The following is an 18,856-nucleotide window of genomic DNA, read 5'->3' as shown; positions in this document are numbered from 1 at the left end:
CAAGAAGATTTGAATTCAGGGCTTCTTGTCCACATGTATATTACATACAAGGGCCAGCTGAGCTAAGTTCATATTAGAACTTTGATACTCGCTATTCCCTCTTTTTTTGTTAAACTTTTTGGTTACATGTTATATTAAATTTGTCTCCCCTATTTAAGTTTTTGAATTGAATCAGTGATTTAAGATGTACAATAGTTAGTTACTGCAATCTTGGGTTTCAAAATCTCTGTGTCATTATTTTCTCCCCGATTAGTGTTAATTTTTCCATACCTATGAATGATTTTAAGCATACCTGAAGAAAAATGTAATTTGGCATCATTTAAAAAACTATGGGCTTGAAACCCATCACTATATATATATATACACACACGTATATAGCCTTACAAATTGCGATGGGAATGTACCTAACTAATTTAAAGGGACAAATATTTGTCTGTGTTGTGTTTAGACTGTGGTTTCTAATCGCTCTTAAATTTCAAAATGATAAATGCTTACCTCTAAGTTTTGGATATATAATTTTCATTTCGTCCATGAGTATTAAAATGTTATATTTTTATCATTGAATTTTGATATTAATTTTTATTTGATATATATAGTTTCAATATTACTTACTAATTTTACTTTTAAGTTTTCACACTAATATCTACTTCTACTATACAAACTATAACCAGATTAGTTTCATTGGCGGTCACTATTAAATTAATGAGAAATAATTAATCAAATTATCTTAGTTTTAAATTTATTAAATGAAACATAACACAAAATTGTAAAATATAAAATTATAGAGGGATCGAATAAAACTTAAATTCAAAATTCAAGAGTAAATGATAAAATTTAGAAAGACAGAGATTTATAAAATAGAATCAATTGGATATATTTGAAAGTTTATCGACTAAAATGATATTTTTTACTAATAGTTTTATGGAATGCTTCCTATAGGGATTCAATGTTGGTTTATAAAAAATGGACAATAATACAACAATTAAATAAATATAAATTTCTAAAAATGGACAAAAACAAGCCTTTGATGTCGGTTTTAAACTGACATTATTGGCCTCTTTAATGTCGGTTTTAAAACGACATCATAGCCCAATCGACATTAAAGGGCTTCAATAACACTATCAAAGATGTCGGTTTAAAACCGACATTAAAGCCAAACCGACATTAAAGGGCTTCAATAACACTATCAAAGATGTCGGTTGAAAACCGACATTAAAGGCCTTTAATGTCGTTTTTAAACCGACATTAAAGAGGCCTTTAATGTCGTTTTTAAACCGACATTAAAGTCCAACCGACATTAAAGGCCTTTAATAACGCTTGCAAAGATGTCGGTTGTCAAGTGACATTAAAGCCCTTTAATGTCGGTTTTAAACCGACATTAAAGGTCAAATTTCTTGTAGTGCTAATAAAATTGTTAGATGGCAAAGTGATCTATGATTGATATCTTTCGTCATCCTTCAACACTAAAACATTTGTAACTGTTAGATGAAAAATATTTTATATTGGTCAACGAGCATTTAAGATCAATAGATGCGTTTAGTTCTTAATGATGTTTAGAATCGATTATTTTAACCTTTGAGTTGTTGAGACTATGTTTTAAAAATCTGGTTAGTGAAATTTATATAAAATTATAAAATTGAGTGATTTGATGACTTGGGAATTTATTGAAAAATATTAAATGTAATTTCAAAGTCTCTCTAGTTGAATATATTAAGTAAATCAATTGTCTTCTTCCAAAGGTTATAAATTTTGAAATTATGCATGTGGACATCTGCTACAAATGACTGGTTATTCTATTTTAAAAAAAACACACAATTTATATAGTATAAATGATTTTTAATCCATTTTTTTAATACGTTTGATGTCAAATACTAGATAGAAAAAAGTGGGAGTTTACATGTAAATTTATTTAAACGAGAAAGAACTCGAACCTACAAAAAAACATATTGAATTCATTCTTTTATAGGTTCATATGTCACAATAACGATTCATTCTTTTGTTCAATTATTTAATTACGAAGGTTTGTCATTGAATCAATATCCTAAACCTTTATTCATTGACATTTGTGTAAGAACTAAGTGCAAATAGTTATTGTGTGATTGAAGATCGATTTACTACTTTGAAAGCAAATTTGGTGGGACATGGGATGCTAAATTGCGTATATCGATTGTTCCTTAAGGTTCACACAACCTAAAACTTCAGGTATTCACTCCATGGAAAAATAAATGAATAGAATGATTTTTTTTTTCTTTGCTCAAAACAACGAGAAAAGCTCAAAACCATCCATTCTTCCGACATGAAAACCTCTCTATAATGTATGAAAAAAGAATTAAAAAAAAAAACATAATAATTAAACAATAGAGAAAAAACGACTATTTAAGATTTAAATTGATACAAAAGTCATTGGTTTTCTTTTTCCATGTGATATAGTTACCCAAACCCGTTCGAGTCCGATCGAACGATAACGGCAACACACATGTGCTGAAAGTATTTATATCTAAATTCACAACCACAATTTGAAAGCTTTAATTTACATTGCTTTTATATTATATCATTTGGCAATGCTAAATCTGTTTTATGTGGAACAACACATTTCCATTAACTCTTGTTGTTTGCTGGTCTTGACCCAAAGTCCTAGCTAAGGTGTAATTTTGTTTTAGAACTTGAGGTTTGAGTCATCGTTAAATCACCTGTAATAATAATAATCAACCTGTAATGAGTATAACTCTATCGATTAGGACCTTATATCTTCGACTGTGAAAAAAGTTCTGATCCCAAACCAATAGGATTAACAATGAGAGATGATGCATGAGAGGTTGAAGGGACCATTGGCATGGCACATAGTCCGTGAAAGCTAGAAAAAAAGAAAAGAGTTCGATTGTTCTTTGGAGCTTAAAGCTTTTCTTTTTTTCTTCCTTTCTTTTCTTTTGTGTCATCTTCACAACGCTAAAAGGAGGGTTTGGTTTTTCTTTGGTCAACCCCTTCTTGGTCGGTGCACAGCTAAACTAAGGACTTTCAATAACACTTGAAGTAATTCAAATCATAAATAATCTCTAACTCTCATGCAACCTTTAATCATATCCTTCAAACTCCCATGTTTCTTATACTTACTTTCAACTACTTTTCCCATTTCTCAGTATACTATAATCCCCTAAAAGAAAATCATTTCTTTAAAGAGTAATATACTTCCATATTTCAGATAATGAATCAGATAAAACTGGTAATAGTGTTACAAAATCACCAAACAACAAAGAATATAAAAATTTATTTGGTTCGTTATGTATTAGCTACGGGTTCACAAAGTAGATGGATAAGAATTTTATTATAGGAAAGGTTACAAAATATAGAATGATAGGGTTATAGAGTTTATAAAAGTACATACACTTCTCTAAACCCTACGTTTATAATCGTAAATAAACTATAAAATAATTAAATATACCAAATACGAATTCTACTTATCACTCTTAGGCCTCGTACTAATTGGTCGTTCAAAGTGTCATACAACAGATTCAAGACATTTCAATATGCAACTTTAATTTGTATCCTTTTTTATTTTGTTTGTGAGATGGTTAAACAAAATATCATCATGGAATTGGGTTTCAGTAGTTCACCTTTTGGCAAAAGAAAATAGGTTTTTGTTTTAAAAAAATTCCTTTCTGGGTTGACATTTTTGGCCTAATTAAAATAAACAACCTACCCTTCAAATATTTGTGGACTTTATTGCACTACATGTGATTTTCTCTCTCTCACTCACTCACTATTTGAGCATATAAAGTGACATGTCTACCCCAATACAAACATGGGGTTCTCACAAAAACACAAGAACTTCCAATTTATTGTCAAATTTTGTTTATCATAGTTCAATAATAATATATTAAGAGTTTTTTTTTTCTTTGCATATTGTTATTATGATTATTGCATGTTAGTACTGTTTCTTCCTAGAGTTGATGCATGCTGAGAAAAAAAGATCAAATGGGAGATAATCATCAAAACATCCAAATGAAAAAACACCTCCAAGTTACAATGAACAAAATCAAACACTTTCCTGTTTTGTGTTGGAAAACCTCCAAGAAAGTGGGAGCTGAAGATCCTAGAAGAATTATCCATTCTCTCAAAGTTGGTCTCTCTCTCACATTGGTTTCTTTGTTGTACTTAATTCAACCATTGTTCGAAGGCATCGGTAGCAATGCTTTATGGGCCGTCATGACCGTTGTCGTCGTTCTAGAGTTCACCGCCGGTTCGTTGTTTTTCTCAATTTCCTTTTGATCTCCCTAACTAAGCCTGCAGTAGTCAACATAAATTCTTTTTCGAGTTATAGCTTCCGTCATGGTCGTCGTCCTGACCGGCGGTTGTTTCGTCTATCATATTGACAAAGGGTTTAATGGCTGCAGGGGCAACTTTATGCAAAGGGCTGAACAGAGGGTTAGGGACAGTATTGGCAGGATCCTTAGCATTTTTCATTGAGGGTGTTGCTAATAGAACAGGAAAAGTTTTTAGAGCTTGTTTCATTGGAGCTGCAGTTTTTCTTATAGGTAATACTAACTCCATTTCCTTTTTCTATCAATTCATTTCTCATATGTAATATTATAACTCATAGCTATACAGATTTTGTTATTTGTAACTGATCAAAGAAAATGTAATATCCTTTGCTTCTAAAACTTTCAACTAAATCAGTATTATAAGAACTAAATCATGACCTACCGAATAAGGATTGGACTAAAATTTAATATGCATAACCGCTGTGGTTTTGCAAAATTGTCATTAAATGGCCTATGTATTATTCTTATTAAATTGTTAATTAAATGTGATAATGTGACAAACTGATGTTAGAGTTTATATTACATATCAGTATTTAATTAACCAACAAACCATATATTTAGAACATGCATGCTTTGAGAGTGATCTTTATTATGTTCAAAATCAGTCTAATGTTTAGTTTTAGACTTATAAATGCCAATTTTCAACAAGTTGTTTCCAAATATAGTAAAATGAATAAAAATATTTACAAAATTTTAGATTATGCTAAAATTTATTATATTTTATAAATATGTTCGACAGTTTGAATTCTCTTTTTCAATTCAGCTTCAAAAAGAGTGGTTTTGAATTTTCACCTCAAGCTTTGAGCCGTTTTGAGTATTGCTTGGTTGAGTACATATATTGGCTGGATCAAAATAGGCTCAAACTTGATATATATTCTCACATGTCACAGGATCTGTAGCAACATATATGAGATTCTTTCCCAAAATAAAGAAGAATTATGACTATGGAGTAGTGATATTTCTGTTGACATTCAATCTCATAACCGTGTCGAGCTACCGCGTTGACAACGTCCTGAAAATCGCACACGACAGATTCTACACCATTGCCATTGGATGTGGAGTTTGTCTGTTGATGAGCCTATTGATCTTCCCAAATTGGTCTGGAGAAGAGCTTCACAATTCAACAGTTCTTAAGCTTGAAGGTCTTGCTAAATCCATCGAAGGTACAACAAAACAACACCTTTTGTCTTGACTAATGATCCTTCTCTGTTTTTGTTTTGTCAATGTAACTAAGTGATAATAAACCTCTAATAAATCACACACTTGCAGCCTGTGTTAATGAGTATTTTTTCGACACCGAGATCGACGAGAACAAAGAGAGTTGTTCAGGGGACCAAATTTACAAGGGATATAAGGCAGTTCTTGATTCAAAATCCACCGATGAAACTTTGGTAGGAATAAAGTCCTTTTTTTATACCTTTTTGATGAATTACTTTAGTAGCTTGAATACATTTTGTATGCATACTGTGTTATTATTCAATGTTTGTTTGTAAACTGAGTAGGCATTACAAGCAAGCTGGGAGCCAAGACATTCAAGTCACTGCTATAGAATCCCATGGCAGCAGTACGTGAAATTGGGCGGCGTTCTTCGACATTTCGGTTACACTGTTGTTGCTCTACATGGCTGTTTGCAGACTGAGATTCAGGTATATTGATTCAAATTCCATTTGCATATTGCTTTCAATGTTGTTATAATGTCCTTATCTGATGCTCCAAATAATGCACCCTGATGGGGCTCGAGGGCAACGATGCTGAACCTAATGAACATAATGAATCGCATTGTGTTAATCTTTATTGTTTACCTTTTATCGTTTTCTTTATTTGTCTATTTCATAACACAATGATTTGCACAATTTAGGAGTTTCTCATTTGGTTGTTTTTCGTTTTTTTCTCTTAGACTCCGCGATCAGTTAGAATCCTTTTCAAAGATCCTTGCACTCGAGTAGCACGAGAAGTATCAAAAGCATTGATCGAACTTGCAAACAGCATACGGAACCGACGACACTGCTCACCAGAAATCCTCTCGGACCATCTTCACGAAGCCTTACAAGACCTAAACAAAGCGATAAAATCACAGCCACGCCTTTTTCTAGGCTCAAACAAAAACCAGTCAAGGAACATGCTAGCATTGGCAGCAGCAGAAGCAGGACAAAAGCAGAACGAAAAGAAACGACAGTCAGGAGTATCGTTGTCAAGCGTGAAAACAGATTCGTCAGCACTGATGGAATGGAAGACGAAACGAGCAAGCGAACAATCAAGGGAGGCAGAGAGGAAGGTGTTGAGAACACAGTTAAGCAAAATAGCAATCACAAGCCTTGAATTCTCAGAAGCACTCCCATTTGCAGCATTTGCTTCTCTTCTTGTTGAGACAGTGGCAAAGCTTGACATAGTTATAGATGAAGTTGAAGAATTGGGAAGAATTGCTTGCTTCAAAGAGTTCAAACACGGTGATGATAATGATAATGATAATGATGAAGAAGAACATATAACAGTGAAATGTGAGAAGCCAAAGGTTAATGTGACTCAAAATCAGTTATCTTCTGTTAGTGGTGCTGAGTAGTTAACTAATTATTATATAGAAAAGAAGTGCTTATGATTATATTCATATTGAATATGTGATTTGGTTTTGTTTTGTTGTTCAAAAATGGCACTTCAAAGTAGAATCAACATTAAAACAATCAGTTTGTAATATGATTTTTCAGTCTTTCGTAGAATCAAAGACTTCGAATACTTTTTTTCCAATTATAACTCTAATTAAACAAACAAAGAGGAAAAAAATCTAAAGATTTTCTTGAAAAAGAGGGCCCAACCGGGTTCGAACCGGTGACCTCTTGATCTGCAGTCAAATGCTCTACCACTGAGCTATGGACCCAATTTGGTTAATGAATAATAATCATAAATAATTACATAATCAATGTAAAATGACCTACTAGGGTTTTAGACCTTCTTGACTTATCTATTTAAAGTCATCAATTAAAGTGATCAATTTATAATCTCTAGAAGTAGACCTGGAGATCGAACATTTGACCTAAAATGAAAGGTTATGTTAATTAACTTGATATAAGCTTGCTTTGACATACCATACGTATTATAATTGGATAATGATTTAAGGTTTTTTCAACATGATTACGGTATTGTTAATTGGTTCGAATAGTTTGTTTAGTTTTCTTTTTTTCATAACCAATTAATTTTTTTTTCAAATTTAATAAGAACAAAATTGGAAATTTCGACCTTTATTTTACTCTTTTTTTCCTTGATTAACTTCTAATATATAAGTAGTAAATAATTGAGATGCAACACCACTAAATCTTACCAAGGCATTAATTTTTCTTTTTCAGAAATGTCAACGTTTGCATCAATGTCTTTATTACATCCAAAGAAATTAGATCTAAATAAATTAGGTAATTATTTTAAATAGTAAAACTATAAAAGAATATTTTATAAATATAGTAAAATGGCATGTATATCATCGATAAATAATAGTAGTTTATCAACATATAATTAATTTGAATATATAATATATAAACGGTTAAAAAATTTAACTCATCGATAAAAAAAAAATTTGTTCCCATTCTTATAAGATGGAGACTTTGACATTGTACGTCTTGCATCAAATACATGATTGTTTCAAGTTTAGTCGTTATTAGGAAGTCTTAGTTGTTGCCTTTTTCCTTTTACTCCACTACATAGAATTTTGAAAATTTATTATAAATGACAAAATTACTAAAGATATTTACATATCAAAATTTTAGATTCTATCAATAATAAATTCCGAATGACTATTTTTAGAAAATCTTGAATTATTTTTATCCTAAACTTTTAATTTCATTAATTTCTACGTACTATAATACTTTCTAATGACATATCTTGGATAATAGTTAGATTTGAATTGTTTTTGTTTATTGACTTGTTAGAACTTTATTCTCATTCTAATTTGTGATTGAATGCATTCAATGAAATGTTTCAATTAATGTAATACGTAAAGTGTCCCTTAAGCAATGATCGACCTATATTTTATTGAAGAGCGCGAGTTGAAATCATCACTCCTTTGTAATTGTAACGAAAGAAAAAAAATTATACCTAAATGAGATTATCGACTTGTTGAATTCTCCTTTTTACTTATTTTGGTCAGGGTTCTAATTCGACTCAACACACCCATTTTTGTTTTATCGATCCTCAAATGAACTTCCCTATTTAAAGAGTTTTTTTAGTTTACTTTATAGACTTAAACTTGGCTAGTCCATGAACATGGCCTTTGAGTCCTACTATATTAACTCATTTTCGAGCTTCAAGTGGACTTTAGCACAAATAATAATATTTAATTGAACCAAAAGAATTAACTTAATCCAACGATGGAAACACTTAATATCGTCCAGATTTGTGAAATATATATTCTCATCTTTCAATTTTCCATGTGTCTTTTGATTAATACTAAATTCAATTATTTGTAGTTTCATTGTTAATTTATTCAATGATGTTTTGTGCTAGAATGCCTCTAAGTGAGGTCAAGGAGTTTTCAACGTGAATAGGGATTTGGTTGGATTTTCTCCCTATTCACTATCTTGGTTTGCTTCTACCCATGGGAGGTGTTGGTCAACTTATCCGATCCGTTCTTTATTTTTCCCGCAAAAGTTGTTGAAGATTTAGATCAACTAAATGGGAAGTTAGAAAATGTTGGTGGAGATAAAGTAGTTTGGTCGGCGTTTGTCTTCCATGTTGTACTTGGTATCAATTTTTGTGTCCATGGGAAAAGTTTTTGAAGAAGACAACCACCCCTGTCATTTTTTTCCTTCAACTCATGCACTTGATTCTTCTTCTTACTCTTCATTTTTCTTCTTTTACTCTTAAAAACAGGAGCATTCAGCAAGCAACCTCTGACCTGATCACCATCACCACACCATCCTTCATTGTTTGTATTGCTTAACGTCACACTTCTGTACCTTTTTTCTTCTGTCCGGTGAACTTAGCACACAGACCCACCGGACCACCTTTGTCATGCCATCCTCCACCAAAAAGACACAAGTCCGATTCAAACATTCGGCTGAAACTTTTTATAAACTAAAACAGATCCAAGCTAATTCGAGTCGGAGCAATTCAATTCAAAACCAAAACTCAGGTATATTCTACTTTGATTAGTTCAACAAGGCTAACAGATTCTTTTTGGTCTATGGTTCTTTTAGAACTTGACAAAACAGAACCCGTAAACACCCCTAATTTTGAGTGTCTAAGAGAGATTGTAGAGCTTGTTCCTTTTTCATTCTTAAAAGCAGCAACATGGGTAAAACTATGATAAAATAATTTACCTACTAAACAACTTACATAATATCACTCCAGTTGGCGCTAATGTACAGAAGAAAGAGTTTAATTACAGAAGAAAACCTACATTTTGAAGCTTAGACTAACGATGGGAAATCAAAACCCAAAAACAACTACTTAAACCAACGTCAATTCAGTTTGAAACCGGTTTTGGTTGACAGTTCCAATTTCCATACAAGGAAAACCAATTATATTCAGTCAGATCTGGATTTGGCAGACCAAACATACTTCACGCTGACAGAGAGCATTAATACTAAAATGGCTTTGAAGTTGGCTTCTAACCTTAAGGTCTCATTCGTTGGAGAAGCTGCACGAGCACATCTTATTGAGATATTAACCTTCATCTCTGGTTCATCATGTATTTAGATCATGCTACAGGTCCACTCACCACCGACTAGTACGTGTGCCTATGTTGAATCAAATAACAAATCACATCACTAAAACATCAATAATTGAATTTGAGGGGGTTCGGTTATAGTATGTCATCTAGCAATTTGGTTTGGTTCTCTTATCAGATCAGTTCCACTAAAGGACTACTCAACATATCAGCAAAGATAAAACTCTTTTTGCTTTCTGCGTTCCCAAAAAGACCCTTGAATAAAGTACTTTCATTTCAAACATACACAAAGTTTATACAAAGTCCGGACAAGAGCCTCTCTACTTTGTACAAGGTCTTGAGAAAATCCTTTCATGAAAGTTATAGCAGCAGCTACCAACTTGAGCTATATTCCCAAAACTATGCAATTTATCATAAATGAATACCTTTAATTCAGAAAGACAGCCCCCCAACAAGTGCGCGTCTGTAGGGATGTTAGTTTTACCATTGTTCATAGCCAATTCTATTCACCAGTTGCTTGGGGATGAACTCTGTTAAACAAACGATATATCGTGGTCGATCTGGACATCTGGGGTTCCCTTTGCAGCACAGCAATGACATCTTTAACAGAAATGCTACGAGCCACCTTAGTTTGAGTTGCATTAGTTTGATTCCTTCCAAATTTCCTGGAAGTTCCTGTGCAAAAACATGATAGATGGGGTTAAAATCATGCTTATTTTCATTTACTTTTCTTTCGTTTTAATCATTTTTTTATATCAATTGAGAGTATTCATGCTAGCTTTCATGCATCTCGACTAATCTCACGGGACAATCCACCTAACCCTACAACATTTGAATTTCCTTTTCCATCTCTCTAATTTGATGAATGTGATCTAACAGAAAAATAAGTGGACCATAATCTCAAACAAGTTATGACTAAGCTATTGATGCTGATGAGATTTCCGATTGCATTTCACTGGAAACAAACTTGCAATAGCTTGGGTTCCTTGTCAGTTTATGATTTCCACATGATAAATGTGCTCTTTTTTCTTTTCATCCTCCTGTGTTTCTTTTATTTATTACTATCATTTTATGATGTCCAAAGCATGTTCGAGAAAATGGCAATATTGTCAAGTTTAATTTTGACAAACATCCGCTGTCATATTAGACATGCCAAATGGAGTATTGCTACCTTTTCTTTCACCTTCTAGGTTGTCCTTCCCGTGTCTTCCTGCTGCTGAAGAAGACTTACGGACAGCATCTTTCCCTGCCTGAGAACTAGAAGCTGAATCCATTCCACCTTCACGTTTCTGTCGCGCCTGCTCAGCCATAAGCTGCCATTTTGATAGCATGTCATCTCCTCCAACAGCAGCACGGGCAGCAACATTTGCTGCTGTTGTCCGCATTTTATCATCCTCCTCTTTGTTTACCTAAACCACAAAAAACATCAAACCAAATCAATGAAGAATTACTCATCGATCCAAATGTCAATGTTTAGTATCATGTGATACTCTCAATACCTTAAGTGATTTCATTCGACCTTCATCTTTATCCTTGTCACCAGCAACACCTGAACCATCCTCAGGCTGCAAGAAGAAAAGGTATACAACCAAGCGACTGTTAAAATACAAAGAAACATGGGAAAAGGGGAAGGAAAAGAAAACTTCTCACCCACACTTGTGGAAATTATTCATTGTACAGTTATTGTATAATATTTTTTCATACCACGTCTCATAAATATTTGATCAATACGAGCTTCATTTAGAAAAGATCTTTTTTTTTTTTTTGTTAAATTGCAAATTTGGTTGATTTGAAGAAAGTTAGAGTTTAGTCTCTATGGTCCGATAAAACCCACAAGTTATGAGGTTTTAATAAATCATAGTCTATTTTTTAGGTTTTATCAAACCATAAGAAATTATAATTTTAAACCATAAAGACTAAATTCTAACATTTTCCAAACCATTGGGACCAAATTTGAACCTTAACCTTTTTTCAGGAGAAAAACAGTCAATAAGAAGATAGAGAAATCCTATGAGAAAATAAATATAGAGATCAAGAACCTATGTCAAACAAGTAGAAGAGCAGGACCAGCCATCAAATGTACTAAACCTTTTCCTATTTAAGATATTTATACAAAGTTTTTCATTATTGTACACAGTCCTGGTTCGACCATAAGCAGAGAAAACCAAATAAATCCTCACATCATTAAGCTTTCTGAGTTTTTCTTCTTCTGCCTGTTTCTTCTCCCATTCTTCTCTGGCCTTTTGGTTAACTAACGTAATTTGTTGCCGAACATCTGAAGTAATAACAGTTCGATGCCTTGGTTTTTCCGCATCCACTCGCTGCAGAGATCAATCAAATGTATGAACATACAATAATAATATAGTACAGAAATGTGGAATAGAAGAAAACTAGAGTTAGAAGTGGAAGGAAATACACTGACCTGCTTTGACAGCCTGATTAGATTACTAATAACCCCTCGTAATCTTTCCTCCACACACTGAAGATGCAGTTACTGTCTATAAGGTTGTTAATGCATCACTAAAAATTTACCAAAGTGACTGGCACCTTACCAATGAGAGACATTTCTCAACGTCATTGCTCATGCCCTTCAAACCACATTTGGCCACTGCCACATACAAACATGCCAATTAACATTTAATCAGTCACAGAATAATGACGGTCATTCTGCTCACTTAACACACAATACTATTTGCATAAACAGAACAACTGAAATATTAGTTAAAGAATTGAACACTAACTGATTTCCACTAGCTTCTTCTGCAATGGGGCTTTCTGCAATAGAAGCCTCTCTTCTTCTTCTTGTACAACCCTCCGTGATGCTTCAGAAGCTCGACTATCCTCCTTTGCACTAGAAAATAGTTGCTCTTCTTCTTCCTGGTCAAAACCATAAACTTATCTATTGTGGAATCAAATTAGAACCAACTAGATTTAACCATTCAGGAAATATGAGAATTGTACCCGAATATTAACTCCACTGACTGCAGTGACATCATTAAGTTGTTCAATGCTTTGATCCGCAAATGCTCCAGATACTTTTTGCTTCTTACTGTAAGGTATAAGTCAATTATATTTGAAAGGAACACGGTCAATTGTGAACAATGACCCATTTGTCCTTAAATCTTCCAAAATAAACTCCAGGTTTTATGTTCACCTTGATAGGGGTGGGGAAGAGCCAAGTGCTTCAAGAGGCTTCTTTTGGCCCACGGCTGCCTTTTTTTGTGGTGCCCTATTTTGCATTCCAGGAGTAGTAGCAGAAGGAACCTGAGAGTTCAACTGCAAATTAAAAAAAAAAAAGGATAAATGATACATCCTAAGAGCACGCCAACACCATAAAATTGAGCAATGCACATTCTTCACAAAGATATACTTACACAATTCATTGTAATAGACTTCAGAATATAATGCACAAATCGATGAACCAGGTGAAAAATAAACTATTTTATCTTCTATAAAGAAAAAAAAAATGAATAGCTCTTAAGTTATAACAATCAGAATGAGCTATAAGGGAGGAGAGTTAGAAAGGCATAAGATTATTGCACAAATGCAGTCACATTTTTTTTAATATCTACTAACACTCACCACAGCATTGGTCTCTTGTTGAGAACTTGAATCAGAAGAAATTGAATTTGCGGCATTGGTTGATGTTGGAGGCACAACGTTGTTTGATGTAGGAAAACCCATTTTAGAAGTTTGTTTGTCAAAAGGGTCCTTTGCTATCCCAGGGGTTGTGTTAACATGTTCAGCCTGCATGCTAGGAATAGAAGACAAGCCCTGCAAATTTGAATGTTGGGTTTTGTTCTGCTCAGAAACCTGATCAGAAGGTTCTTGTTTAACATAACTCATTATGTTCTGCTCTTTACTTGTTGATGATTTCCATGGATTTTGCTGTGAAGTTAAGTTATTATGTAAGTGTGGAACACTTCCACCCTGGACTCGCTTGGAATCATTAATTGTAACTTGCCTGTCAAAATTGGAAGCCTGCTGCGAAATCTGCTTCACTTGACCCTCATGAGGTTGGGGTTTAAGAGACAATGAAGAGGCATTTATGTTTGAACCGGTATATGTGTGATAATTACCACTGTTTCCATACATGGGAAAAGATTTCTGTTGAAAGTGTAACTGCTGCTTCTCAAGTCCAGGAACAGAAACTGAGGAGCGTTCCCTATCTTGGATGGTGCTTGTACTGGATGAAGTTATTTGATTTCCATTACCATCAGGTCGCTGTTCTACTTCTCGTAAAGATTGCATATTCTTTTCCATGGCAGGATAGCCTGAACTACTCCGCCCTTGGGATGCTGGAGAGGGGATGTATGATTGAACTGCAGGAGGATTCATGCCTTTCGGATGAAGTTGTGTAAATGGTCGGGGATCAGAGAAATTTGGTGTCCCAGAACCCATAGATGGCATTCTAGGAGAAAGTTGCCTTACTGAAGGAGGAGGCTGTAAATGAAAATGATTAAAGGTGGAACCTGAAGAAGGTACAGTAACTCACGGACAGACATGTTTTGAAGTGACAAATAAAAACATAATAAATTTTCATGACAATCTATTGATTATTTCCTTTTTTTTAAAAAAAAAAATATCTTCATTGTATTTACTATGTTATATTTTATTGTATGTATTGTGTTATTTGCTGTATTTTTATTTTCCTTGTTTGCAATGGATATTTCATCTATTTACAAAATTCTTAGTGAAAATACTTCTTAGCATAATCTTTAAGACTAAAGAATTTAAGTGCTGACCTGTGATTGTACTTGACAAACTGCTAATCTGAGCATCTGATCGCCCACAACGCCCCGCATGAGCCGGATAAAATCATCTTTGTTCATTTCATTCCTCTAAAATACAAGTTCCAATTATATGAGACAACCTATACAATCATGAAGCATCCAACCATTTCTTTAACGTATTACATCATAATTTAATAAGACTGTAGAGAGAGAGGTGCTGTCACACGAATAAGACCCCATGTAGAGAGTATATTCAAAAGGCAATTAGCAATAGACTCTCGTATATTGATCAATGCATTCTTTTATAACAAAGAATTGATTTAAACAATGCATCTTATGAAGGAATATGAAATGAATAAAATCAATGTTGTAAACAACCCTACAACTTCTTTAGTTACTCCTTTGCTTAGGGCGGATTTATTACATTTAACCCTTCATTTTACAGATACAGGGACAGCTATAGGCAATAATAGAATGTACTTCTGCTCATTCACTTACCTTCAATCTGTTAAATAAAGTCTGAAGCTGCATGCCCCTGTCTTTATCAAGCTGAGGCATCAATACAGGCATCAAAGAGGCAAAAGGAACCTGTTTGCTACGGTTTAGAGGGTTATTTGCCTGTTCTGCAACTATCGACTGCTGATTACTCATCTTTTGTAACTTCAAGTATTGAGATTCATTGTCCCGATTCTGCATTCTGTTTGAGTCATTCACAAGGATTGGAGCTTTTTCAGAAACTTGCAGCCCTGCTGTTTGAGAAAACTGAGCAGAAACTTGTTCTCCCTCCCCTTGCTCACGATCTGCTTGGGGTTGATTCTTTGAAACTTGAAAGGGGGCAGAACTGTGTTGCTGCTGATTTTCAGGTACTGATCGGTCTAGCTCCATAAGAGATGAATGTTGTTCTTGCTTTAAACGAAAATTTTGATTTTGTTGCACATGAGATTCAGTATTTTCACTTTGACTAGAAGCTTGTAACGAGAGGGTAGAAGAACCATTGTTATTCCCCTGAGGGAAGGCTGCATTTTAGTCACAAACATCAAATCAACAATTCCAAATTTCCATCCGAACATCCATGAGTCACTCAATGGAAAGCTTTATTCTTGGACTTAAACACATATTTTCTACACACTACATAGTTACAGCAAATTTTCTTTATTTACTAGGAAAAGAAAGTGCAGTTTGTGATCAGTCAAACTTTAATATCAGATTATTTGAAAAGCCTTAAGAAAGATCATATTAAGAAAATGTGCACAAAAAAATTATAGGAACCTAAATATCCAACATTTTGAAATAAATGTAACACCCATTCAGAAAGAAAAAGGAAAATGGGAAAAAAAATCATTGTTACACTGGAAATCTTCACAAAGTTTCAAGATAGAGATTGAGGCAAAGCTATGAAAAGGAAGCACAATATAAGAACAAAAAAAGGTAAAAATATCTTCACATCAAAACTGTAAATATATTAAGTCACCACCAAAACAATACTAAAGTGGGTGTTAACAAATGATCCAACTTCCAACTCATTTTAAGAGCTGAAATAGAAATTTGTTTACTTAAATCTATACTGTAGGAAAGGCAGCATATGTATATGTAACAAGAAAAACATTTTTTATAGAAACAACTTTCATTGAGAAAAAGTGAAAGAATACAAGGGACCAGAAAAACAAGCCACCGAAAAAAGAACCCCGCTAAAGAAAAGGTTTCCAACTAGATAAAAAACTATCAATAGAGTAATTACAAAAGACCTTCAAAACCGAAATGGCAAGGCCCAAAGAGAGACAAGAAACCTCAACAAGACACAACTTGAAATCCGATATACCGGTGGTAAATTAGATTTTGAGCCTCCAAGCCATTAAAATCACAGAATACCTTTCATAGACAACATTTTCTGCAAATGCACATTTCAATATGATCTCTATAAAAAGCCTCCCTTATTATTTTCCAAGTATCTGTCAAAGACCCAACAGGGATATTTGGAAAAAGGGTATTTGGAAAATGGAAATGAACAATGTCTTTTTTTCAAGCTCCCTCCTTAAAGTAACTCCATCAAGCATCCACCAATTCCTCTCCGCAGCTTTATGATTTCCAATGATTTGATACGGAAAGCACACATGCCTAAAAAGATCAAATTCTTTCTATGGGAGCCATCTCGTAAAGCCATTTACACAAATGAACTTCGAAGTAGACCTCCACTAGAACTTATCTCCTCGATGGTGCATCATTTGTAGGAAGAGCTTGGAATCCCAAGGTCATCTCTTTGCAACATAGTGTGTTTGCTCGAAATTTTTGGAATCGCCAACAAAATTCATTCGTTGGCACATGGCCCCAACGACCCAACGAGGGACATAAAGATCTTCCTTGCATATACTTTAGGCAGTCATCCATTCAAAAAGGAAAATTAGCCTCTATAAGACCATTTTGTGAGAACATTCCACTAAACTATTTGGCAAGGACAAAATAGTAGAAACTACCAAGAAAAGGAGCTTATCTATCCTAGATTTATTGACCTATAATTAGTTTGGTTGTGAAATAAAACAATCGTGGGTTGGTCTGGCGGTAAGAAGGGAGACATAGTCTCGATAACTAACTAAGTGGATCATAGGTTCAATCCATGGTGGTCACCTACCTAGTAAATTAATTGCTTACGAGTTTCCTTTACACCCAAATGTTGTACGGTCAAACAAATTGTCTCATGAGATTAGTCGAAGTGCGCGTAAGTTGGCCCGGACACTCACGGATATCGAAAAAAGGTTTGGTTGTGACATGGTGCAAATGTTCTCCTCTTTTTCATTGCTATAGCTTTCTTCCCTCCTCACTAATTGGAGAAGTCTTTTATAGATCCTCGAAATAGGACCCATCTTTAATAATTTCATACCATCAATGAAACTGTTTCTTATCTGAATGCGTGTGTATACTTATTTCCAACACAAGATCTATTAATAAAAGCTAAGCATCTATGTTTAGAATGAAGTATACCTGCATCAGATTCAGAAGTCTGGGAAACAGCCTGAGCGTCGCCTTCTATGTCTCTATTCAAGGCAGCCTGAAAAGCATCCACAGCTGCACCTGAATGCATTGATTCATCCTGTCGAATACAACAAACATTTACAAATAGTATCCCCTCAGTCCTAGGATAAACGTTTACACGCAAGCACAAAAAGAGATAAAACCTCGTCATCCTCCAGAAGCTTCATAATAGATGGGTCCATAACAAGCTAAATGTGCAATCAACCTGAGCCACTTCACCTTGCTAACAGCCAATTCAACGATACAACTTCTAAGAATTGCTTAGAAGATAACGAGTTGAAAAGTATTTTACACAACCAAAAAAATAATAATAATATCTGAGGAGGAAAGACAAAATTAAACAAATCAGGATAATACTGAAGACAACGCCTAGCTATTTATATCCCTCCCATTGCTAAATAGATAGAAAACCAAGGTCACAGATTATGATTTTCGCACGCCTAGTTTGAGGTACCTTCTAACTATCCATCCTATTACTAACTTCTAAGAATTGGTTAGGGATTGTCTATTGTTTGAGGTAATCTCCAATGGTTTTGGCACAGAAGAAGACTAGATTCAGCAATCAATTCCTTTCAAATCTTGTCAAACAAAGAAGATTGCGGGGGCAGAGGGAATTTCCGAGTTCTTACCTACTTCTTTCAAAGTCTGAGGCTCTAAGAAAGAATTTAGGGAATTGAGAGATTCTTCTGAATTTGATAGAGAAGAAAACTGGAATTCAATTCAATTTAGAGTCGGTGTGAGCTGATCTTGGTTGGGTAATCATGAAAATTGCTCCTTTCCGATCAGATATTCCGTCGCTAGGAAGCGAATGAGGGGTGATCAGAGAGAGCTGGCCGGCGAGCGCCAAGAGAAACTCAGCAGAGGTCGTACGGAGATTGTAAAAGATCGCTGAAGGGAGCGATTGGGTTTAGGATTTTAAGTTGCAAAGATGGGGATGGCGGCATCTTTCATCTTCTCAAGGCCCACCTCTCTTATTGGGCCAAGGCTTCCCTAGGCCCATTATAAGCATTCATATATTGATTAGCTAATTACTATAACAATATTTTTAAAAATCGTAAATATAGAAAAGTCATCGATAGACTTTTGTGATTTAACAGTAATAGACCAATATCTACAACATGGTT

General features: G+C 34.2%; 2 protein-coding genes and 1 non-coding gene across 7 annotated transcripts; 1 reads left to right on the top strand and 2 right to left on the bottom strand.

The window, feature by feature from the left end:
- The first annotated feature begins 3,790 nt into the window (after positions 1 to 3,790).
- Positions 3,791 to 7,061, top strand: LOC103504003 (aluminum-activated malate transporter 12-like). Its single transcript, XM_008468425.3, has 6 exons — positions 3,791 to 4,237; positions 4,392 to 4,532; positions 5,210 to 5,482; positions 5,589 to 5,710; positions 5,822 to 5,965; positions 6,217 to 7,061. Exons 1-6 carry the CDS (start codon positions 3,952 to 3,954, stop codon positions 6,877 to 6,879), a joined length of 1,629 nt encoding a protein of 542 aa, XP_008466647.3. The 5' UTR covers positions 3,791 to 3,951; the 3' UTR covers positions 6,880 to 7,061.
- A 58-nt stretch (positions 7,062 to 7,119) lies between these two features.
- Positions 7,120 to 7,191, bottom strand: TRNAC-GCA (transfer RNA cysteine (anticodon GCA)). The gene has a single exon. It is a non-coding gene; the product is annotated as a tRNA-Cys (tRNA).
- Positions 7,192 to 9,594: 2,403 nt separating this feature from the next.
- On the bottom strand, positions 9,595 to 18,635 carry LOC103503522 (transcription initiation factor TFIID subunit 4b). Of its 5 annotated transcripts, none has more exons than XR_007820181.1 (16): positions 18,362 to 18,635; positions 17,876 to 17,982; positions 17,682 to 17,790; positions 15,204 to 15,721; positions 14,718 to 14,813; positions 13,555 to 14,415; positions 13,127 to 13,248; positions 12,934 to 13,021; positions 12,714 to 12,849; positions 12,525 to 12,580; positions 12,395 to 12,451; positions 12,153 to 12,293; positions 11,472 to 11,537; positions 11,144 to 11,381; positions 10,398 to 10,647; positions 9,595 to 10,042 (listed from the first exon to the last, which is right to left on the bottom strand). XR_007820181.1 is itself a non-coding variant. In XM_051083487.1 (15 exons), the coding sequence occupies exons 2-15, from the start codon at positions 17,912 to 17,914 to the stop codon at positions 10,475 to 10,477; spliced, it is 2,700 nt and encodes an 899-aa protein (XP_050939444.1). In that variant the 5' UTR covers positions 17,915 to 17,955; positions 18,362 to 18,635; the 3' UTR covers positions 9,595 to 10,474. The 5 variants fall into 5 exon arrangements, 1 of the variants encoding a protein (XP_050939444.1); XR_540850.3 differs by having other exon boundaries at positions 17,876 to 17,955; XR_007820182.1 differs by having other exon boundaries at positions 13,127 to 13,236; positions 17,876 to 17,955.
- Positions 18,636 to 18,856: the final 221 nt, after the last annotated feature.

This window comes from Cucumis melo, chromosome 4 (genome assembly GCF_025177605.1).
Source record: "Cucumis melo cultivar AY chromosome 4, USDA_Cmelo_AY_1.0, whole genome shotgun sequence".
Classification (NCBI taxonomy): domain Eukaryota; kingdom Viridiplantae; phylum Streptophyta; class Magnoliopsida; order Cucurbitales; family Cucurbitaceae; genus Cucumis; species Cucumis melo.
This window is presented reverse-complemented; position numbering and strand designations above follow the sequence as displayed.

Bases quoted from the DNA above. Each gene is read 5' to 3' on its own strand.
- LOC103504003 (XM_008468425.3), top strand. From the start codon at position 3,952: ATGCTGAGAAAAAAAGATCAAATGGGAGATAATCATCAAAACATCCAA. The intron at 4,238-4,391 runs GTTCGTTGTTTT...TAATGGCTGCAG, and splicing joins CGTTCTAGAGTTCACCGCCG to GGGCAACTTTATGCAAAGGG. The intron at 4,533-5,209 runs GTAATACTAACT...CACATGTCACAG, and splicing joins AGCTGCAGTTTTTCTTATAG to GATCTGTAGCAACATATATG.
- LOC103503522 (XM_051083487.1), bottom strand. From the start codon at position 17,914: ATGGACCCATCTATTATGAAGCTTCTGGAGGATGACGAG. The intron at 12,452-12,524 runs GTAAGGTGCCAG...CTGCATCTTCAG, and splicing joins TTGAGAAATGTCTCTCATTG to TGTGTGGAGGAAAGATTACG. The intron at 11,382-11,471 runs GTATTGAGAGTA...TTTGTGGTTTAG, and splicing joins GTCGAATGAAATCACTTAAG to GTAAACAAAGAGGAGGATGA.